The sequence below is a fragment of the Pteropus alecto genome, unplaced genomic scaffold (genome assembly GCF_000325575.1).
Source record: "Pteropus alecto unplaced genomic scaffold, ASM32557v1 scaffold101, whole genome shotgun sequence".
Lineage (NCBI taxonomy): Eukaryota > Metazoa > Chordata > Mammalia > Chiroptera > Pteropodidae > Pteropus > Pteropus alecto.
The window spans coordinates 18,080,839-18,088,691 of record NW_006432945.1 but is presented as its reverse complement, the minus strand read 5'-3'; the positions used below and the strand labels follow the sequence as shown (position 1 = coordinate 18,088,691).

Genomic DNA, 7,853 nt, shown 5'->3' with positions numbered 1-7,853 from the left:
GGGAGTCTGACTGGAGTAAAGTGGACCCACCTCTTGCCAAATCTGAACTTGCTGCAGACAGCATCAGAACTAACTCCTAAGTCAGAGCAGATTATTGACCTGCAGGAAAATCAGCATCTCCTTATTTAGGAAGTATCGCGCACGTGGACGGACATGTGTGCACACTTAGCGCTATTTACAGCATCTTTGTGCATGGACCAGTATTTGTCAAGTGTTCCTACCGGGCACTTCTCCAGTGCGTCCCATTTAATTCCCACTCCGTCTCGAGAGTTCAGCTCCAGAGGGACTTTGCAGAAGACAGAGTCTGGGGCAGAGCTGCCGCCCGCACCAGCCTCATCTCGCTGGGTCGACAGAGGGGCTGGCGGTGACAGAGAGGGCTCGGGTGGGTGCCAGTTATCAGCTCCTCGAGCCCGCGGCCCGGCCGCTATCTGCTGGCACTGCCTCGGGTGTGGCTGTGGCTGCCTGGGGCGTGGCCGCTGTGACCCCAGTTTCCCCTGTCCCAGCGCACGCACCTGCACCGGAGCGTGAAGGCCGGTGTGCAGCATGGCCCCCTCTCTGCCCCGGATTACTAAGAAAGTAAGAATTCAGCAAATGATAAAGGTTTTTAGAACCCGGAGTGAACTGAGCTGATCCCTTCCTTCAAGGACAAGCCTTACGCATTTTTCAGTCCCCGTTGGGTTGATGTCGTCAGCAGCTGTGGGGACAGCTTTGTCTGTGTTCTGACTCTTCTTTCTCAAGGCATCCGCACATCCAGCTGCTTCCATTCGTTTCCATCGATACATTTAAGGGGAAAAAAGGAAACGGAAATTGGTTGGGCGCCTACTTTATTCCAGGCACTGTGCTAGGGGACGGTCATCTCAGTGGGACAGGTCACTCCTGAGAGCCACCTGGAGTCACAGCTCGCTACACTGATCCCACCGGCGTCTGTGAGCACGCACTCTGTGCTTGGCGCCGACAGTTCCCTCCCCCGCGGGAGCCCAGCAGCCGGGACGTGCTGGAGACTCTGGGTCAGGAGCCAGAGGCCTCCCTGGCGGGCGTGCAGGGAGGGGACAGAGAGGGCCGTCCAGACTCCTGCGCAGGTAGGTCCACACCTCCTGCAGGAAGAGCCTTGGGAAGGGCAGGCGGTCTCCTACCCCAGCACTGTCCTGTCCCACAGTGGCCTCTGCAGGCCACCCGCTGTCACCTCAGCAGAGTGCGTAGGGAGTGGCGTTACCAGGTCGACCTCCCAGGCTGCATTTCTGCTGTGGACGGGCTCAGTTTGGCTAGATTTCTGAGCACTTGCCCAAGGGGCACTTCTCTGTCCTGCCACCAACTTCTCCTCCCTCAAGTCCTTGCACATCAGAAAAACAGACATCGAGGGCTAAGCCACCGAAGCGCATGTTTTGCCTGGGCTGGCTGGGTGCTCGGCGGGGGGGATTCTGAAACCCACTCTGGTCTCGGCTCTGCCCTCGTCCAGCTGAGCTCCCCTTTCCTTAGCTAGAAAATGAAGCTCACGGCATTTCGGGGAAGAGTAAAAGTGACTGAAAAGAGCTGCACAAACACAGGTGTCCCCACGCTGCCAGGGAGCCTGGCATCCGGTCCCAAGGTCGGGCCTGGAAGCGGAGTCTCAACTTGCAGAGTTTGACTTAGGCCAAACATCGTTAACTTTATTGTCCTTAAACAGGCAGCTTCTGACAAAGTTAAAGCTTTACTTTAAACGGCTTGTTTGTGTGGGTCATGGAGACAGCCTGTTCCCGTGTGTCCCCCGTCCCAGGAATGGGGGTAGGGGTGCCCCTCGCGAGCAGCTCAGGTGCAGATAAGTGTCATGAATGCACTGTTGATCCAAAGACCCTGGCACAGGAGGCCCTGGGCCCTGGTCGCGCCCCTGAGTGACGGCAAACCCCGGGCTGCGATACGCGGCCACCCGACCACCTCCTAGAAACATCGGTTTGCTCACGACTTCGGTCTGCCAGGCACAGCTGCTCCTGCCGCGCGGGGCCACAGGGCCGGGCGGCATCCTCACCTGTCCCTTCCCCCCAGAGCCAACATGGCCGTCCTCTCCAAGGAGTATGGCTTCGTGGTGCTGACGGGGGCCGCCAGCTTCATCATGGTCGGCCATCTGGCCTTCAATGTGTCCAAGGCCCGCAAGAAGTACAAGGTGGAGGTGAGTGGGGACACGGTGCTGTCGTGGGCGTGTCCGGGCAGAACTCGCCGTCCGACTGTGGGTTTGGGGTGGAAGCCACAGCTGCGGGACCGGGCCTGGGGGAAGTTCAGCCCCTTCCTGGCGGGAAGACGGCAGGGAGCACGGGGAGCCGGGGGCGGGTTCCACCTGCGGAAAGACCAAGCCGGTGGGCGGGAGGAACAGCCTGGCGGCGTCCCCGGAGCTGTTTGCTGGGAGGAGCGGCTTCTAGAGGGTTGGATGGCAGCAGCGTTTCCTAGAGTCAAACGTGGTGTCTCCGTGACTTTCCCGCCTCCCGGGCAGTGGAGGCTGGTCTGGGCTGGGACAGCGGACGCGGGAGGCCTGCCCGCTGCTCCTTGCATTCTGTCCCATGAGAAGAAAGATCATGGACGTCGTCCTGTGTGTCACTGGAGTCGTCCCGTGGGCCATTCCACTGTTTCTGCTCGGCAGCTTACACTTAGACGAGCTAGAGCGTCTTTTAAAGTTTTCACGTGTAGTCCTTTTCAAAGGCCATGCCATCAAACTCTCACACACTCAGTTTCTGGGCCCGTTGAGGGAAGTCTCACGAGGACGTGGCATTTGATGGCTGCTGGGGCGGCTTGTTCAGGTGGCGTCCCTGCATCTGAAACGCACCTGTGACGCGTAGCCTCAGAGAGAAGCGGGGAGTCTGGCACATTCTTGTTACTGAGCATTAGCAGAAAGCGACTGAATCTGCCTCTGAGCACCCAGGCCCTTGTCACTGTCGCCGGTACGATGGAAGACGCTTGGGGATAGGTTATCCTTCAGCTTGATTTGCACGGTGACGCTGCGTGCCGCCCTGGCGCGCGTCACCAGCAGGCGCTCTGTTTCCACAGTACCCCACCATGTACAGCGCAGACCCCGAGAACGGACACCTGTTCAACTGCATTCAGCGAGCCCACCAGAACACGTGAGTGGGGCGGGGCCTGCGTCCCCCCGGGCCCCTGCGGGGGTGGCCTGCGTCCAGCGCCTGCGCGCTCGGTGCTCGCTGTGTGGGGCGGTGGCGGCGTGGCGGTCATGGGCAGCTCGCACGGCACCGTGAGAAACGTGTGTGAACAGACAGCGGCGCGGATGGCGGGTTGGGGACGTCCCCTCCGAGCCGCCCTCCGCGCTGCGCTCCCGCCTGCGGCGCGCACCCGCTGCGGGACGGAGGGGCGTCCAGCTCTGAGAGGACGTCTGCTCTGAGTCACGCGCCCCTCCTGGTCAGCTTGTCAGGCTGGCGGTCCCTGAGTCACCTGAGTCACCGTGTTCTCGGTCACCTCCACCCCAGAGGGCGGGGCTTAGTGGCTTGGTCCCGCTCCGTGCGTTTTTACTCTCGGGTGTCTGCCTGGGCGAGGAGGAGGGTAAGGGGCTCTCAGTCCCGCGTGGACGTGCTTAGATGGGGCGCTTCCTTAAAGAGTTTCTTCCTGTCTGTTCCAGGTTGGAAGCGTATCCGGCCTTCTTGTTTTTTCTAGCTGTTGGGGGTGTTTACCACCCGGTGAGTTTTTCCAGGCGGTTTTCATCTTGGATACTATTTATTTCATCCAGGCACCATGTATTTAAAAGAATTTCATTCAGTTACTTCTAACAGAGTTCTTTAGGTAGAATTTGCCCCATTTTTTACAGATAAGGGGAAACATCTTGGAGATCACATGACTTTCTCAAGGTCAAATAGCTACAGAATAGAAGAATCAGAATTTGAACCCAGCTGTGATTCCAGAAGGTTCATGTCCATAAGCGTTTCCCTTTGCACTTTCATTTGTTCATGCAGCAAACACTTACTGACCACCTGAAGTCACCTCAGTGAAGCAGCCGGGCAGAGACCCGGGTTCCTGGAGGTGACTTCCAGTCCCTGAGTGTGTTCCCAGGCCCGTCTGAAGGAGATGCGAGCCAGAAAGAAACAGCCGGGGAGGCGGAACGGGGAGACAGTTTGAGTGGGGCGGCCAGGGAGGAGGGCCTTGCCGAGGTGACAATTAGGCAAGACTTAAAGGAGGTGAGGGAGCAGGTGCCACGAGGCCGCAGACACCCTCCAGGCCCCGAGGCGGGAGCCCGTGGCTCGGGGAGCAGTGGGAAGAACGGTGCAGCGTCACTCGGTGCTGAGCAGGACGTGCGGGCGGGGACAGACGAGGCCAGGCTGCACGGCCACCGACCTAGATACAGGTTTCCTGAGCCAGGTTACTTGCCACTTGGGTTCCGCTGAGGACAGGGAGTGCTTCCTTTTCGGGGCTGGTCTCCCCTCGCCGGGCTCTGAGCAGAGCGCAGGCACCCCCTTCCTGTCCTGAGCCTGCACCTGCGCGTCTTACGCTCTGCTGAGCACTGCCGGGAACGGCACATCCGCCGTTCATGACCTTGAAGTCTGGTATTTTTTCAAGGGAAACAAATCTGATCTCTTAGAGAAGATATTCCTCCTCGTGCCTCCAAGAGCCCAGTCCTGGCAGGCGACAAGACGGCCGTCCCTCTAGATCAGGCAGCACCTGGTGTCCACCCCGCTCCACGTCCCGGGTCCCAGGCCTTGCGCTTAGCCCTTGACAGTCCTCTCAGGATGACTGAGGACAAGCAGCCACATTGTTCCTAGGGTGCCAGTAACGAGGCCTCGTTCTAGTAAACGGTGACCAGCAGAGGTAGTGACTTGTGGGGCTGCCGTTTTTACTTTTGCTCGTTTTGTGCTCCGACTGAAACTTAACGTGACCCAGAATCATCTAAACAGACGAGAGTCCTGAGGTAGTACCCTTACCCGCACGGAGGCCACGCGCTACTCAACTGGAAAGGTGCTTGGGGACAGTGACGCTCACACCCTCACACCCCTCTCTCTCTCCCTTATCCTCCTGACTCCTTTGCATCAAAAGGAGGTTCACCCCAGGACAGCGGCCAAATGGAAGGCATTTTCATCTTGCTTAAGTCATTACTGTCTCTAATCAAGGGTGTTGGGGATTTCCCCTCCACGGCCGCGTGCTCTGGGGTTCTCAGCATGGCTCACTGTCCCTTTTCCTAGTGGAGCCCCACACCTCTGTGCTGCCCCTCCAAGGGGACCTCCCCGAGATGCAGCACAGGCAGCTCAGCTCACGGTCCTTCTGCTCCCAGGCCCACCCGAGACACAGGCTTCCCCTCGCGGCTTCCCAAACCTGGATGTTGGTGAAGGTCTCCCTGCTCTTGGGCAGACACTAACGGCGCCCTTTTATTTTAGCGAGTAGCTTCCGGTTTGGGCCTGGCCTGGATTGTCGGACGGGTTCTCTACGCCTACGGCTATTACACAGGAGGTAAGTGCACACAGGCGTTTGCTCAGGGGACAAAGTTAAAATCCTATGCTACTCGGCTTGTCTTCTTAGCGGAGCTTTAAGAAAAAGGGACGTAACTTGATATTTAGGTGACAGGTGTGTCACCTTTTTACTAACCTTCGTCTAGTAACAAAACTTATTTTTATTGGACATCCTCTGCATTTCAATTGCTGTTCTAAGAACTTTGCAGATGCTGTTTCGCCTTCCAGCAGCTCTCAGATGTGGATAATAGTGTCCTATTTATAGATGGGGAAGCAGGTTCAGAACGATCAAGGCTCTGTGTAGGTCACAGAGCTGCTACGTGGGAACAGGATTCGAAGCCCAGAAGCCTGAGTCCGCAGCCCCCGCCCCTAACAGTGTGCCCGAGGGAGGAGGGGGAAAGACAGTTTTCGCGGTTGGTCCTTACTTTTTCGAAGAAGAGGGGAACCCTGTGAGGGTCCAGGGCCTGTCGTTGTCCCATGCGTGTAAGGTCCACGTCGTCCTTACGTGGCGCTGTGCTCTGCGTAGAGTTGGCTGACCCCTCGGGTCGATGCACAGCCCGGACGCCGTGACAGAGCGGCCTGTGGACGCTGAGCCTCGGCGTTTGGAGCCGCCCGATGACCGCTGCCCTCCTTCTTTTTCAGACCCTAGCAAGCGGAGCCGGGGGGCGCTGGGCTCCGTCGCCCTTCTCGGCTTACTGGGCACCACCGTGGTCTCGGCCTTCCAGCACCTCGGCTGGCTTAGACCTGGCTTGGGCAGTGAGTGCAAATCCTGCCATTAAAGAATGATAGGGTGTCTGAAAACTCTGATTTCGTCCCGAGTGACTTTTATTTCCAGTTACAGTTTTTCTAAATATAATAAAAATTTATCTGGCATCAGCCTCATACGTAACCCCGACTCTGTCACTCATTTCTTGTTGAGTCTTCATCCAAAGTAAATGGCCTGTGGCTACGCGATGGGGGAGCGGCCACGTGTGGAGCACCCCTGCCACCCTGCCAGCAGATGCCTGCTTAGCATGTGAAGTTAGGAAAACACCTGACTGTGGTAATGTGTCCATAATCACGGCTTCTGTCACAGCTGTGAAAAACTGGGTTCGCAGAAGGAAAGTCTTCTAGTTAGGATGTAAGATGACTGACACATAGGATGACAGTGAGGATTTTCAATCTCCCTTGAAGATGCTTCTGTCGCTTAAGAACTGAACACAAGGAGGTGAATGAACAGGAGAATGGAACTGCCTCCGCTTGGATGCGAGATCAGACAGACAGGAATGACAGGAACAGGGAAAACCAGCAACAGAGCCTGGGAGGCGCAAGGTTTTAGCCACGCCTGGCTATTTGCATTTAAACTGATAAAATTTAATGAAACAAACAAAAACCAGTTCCTCAGGTGCTGTAGCCACATTCCAGTGCTCAGCAGCCTGCAGGAGGATCAGAGACAGGATGTGACCCCAGGCCTGAGTCTAAAAAGCCATGCATTCTCCATTGCGAGGCATGTGGGGATGATGGGATGCTCTGGGCCGCCACGAGTGGTCAGTCCTGGCCACAGGACCACCTGGAGCCCTCGGGGAGTTCGATGAGGTCGGGGGGCCAGATCGGCACACTCCAGGGGTAGACTGAGAAACTCTCACGAGTGTAGAGCACAATGAGGATGATGAGGGTGGTTCCCGTAGAGCTGTCACGTACATTCTTACATTAGTGTCCTTTTATGCAGTGATGGGGTGAATGGCAGTGGGGTTTGGTCCTGACTCTAACAAGTAATATAATTAAGAATTTGCAATAAGCGAGGGTGTTTTGGGTTTTTTTTTGTTTTAGCTAGGAAACGCACCTGGAGAGAGGGGGGCACCTGAGGAGGGAGGTCCCTGCCTGCGGCTCAGAGTGTGGGAGGTGGCGAGGCAGGCAGGGGACACCGGCGACACGCTGGGCTTTCACTTCTGCAGTCGTAACGGGGCACGCTTTCAAAGCGACGCGATCCATCGCTGTCATTTTGTCACAGAGAGGGCTCGTGTGCAGTTTCATAAGGGACGCCAGCACATCCAAGGGCGCCGTGATGGAAGTGGGAACCCCGGAGCTCTGCCGTGCAGTTCCCTGGGGCACCCCACCTGATCCATGGGTGGTGGTACGTGTGGCCCTACTTGGCCGCTGGGTGCAGCTCTCCAGCAGGTTCCATTCCCGGGAACCTGTGCTGTGCACGCGCTGCTCTGGCCGTGCGGTCCCCGGCCGGGTCCCCCTCTGGAAAGGTACCGGCTGACTGTGTCACAAGGACACCAGCGTCACATCGGCCTGGGAGCTCCATGCCGCGCCCCAGGCACCCCTACAGGCGGCTGGGCACCGGGGACGGTTCCGGCCTCCCTGAGCCCCGGCTTGTTGCGCGGTAAGTGGGGGTGCCAACGACTCACCGTGCGAAATTGGGGGGCGCCCCGCCCAGCCAGCGCGGGCCTGGCCCCC

At 57.8% G+C, this 7,853-nt stretch overlaps 1 protein-coding gene across 3 annotated transcripts in view; it reads left to right on the top strand.

Annotated features, from left to right (window-relative positions):
- MGST3 (microsomal glutathione S-transferase 3) overlaps nt 1-6,300 on the top strand; it is a 13,307-nt gene extending 7,007 nt beyond the window's left edge. For all 3 annotated transcript variants that reach the window (XM_006907835.2, XM_015586230.2, XM_015586231.1), the window contains exons 2-6: nt 2,020-2,143; nt 3,013-3,086; nt 3,596-3,653; nt 5,340-5,412; nt 6,054-6,300. In XM_006907835.2, coding sequence (XP_006907897.1) covers nt 2,027-2,143; nt 3,013-3,086; nt 3,596-3,653; nt 5,340-5,412; nt 6,054-6,190 — 459 coding nt within the window. In that variant the 5' untranslated portion in view covers nt 2,020-2,026 and the 3' untranslated portion in view covers nt 6,191-6,300. The remainder of the gene's footprint in view (nt 1-2,019; nt 2,144-3,012; nt 3,087-3,595; nt 3,654-5,339; nt 5,413-6,053) is intronic.
- Nucleotides 6,301-7,853: the final 1,553 nt, after the last annotated feature.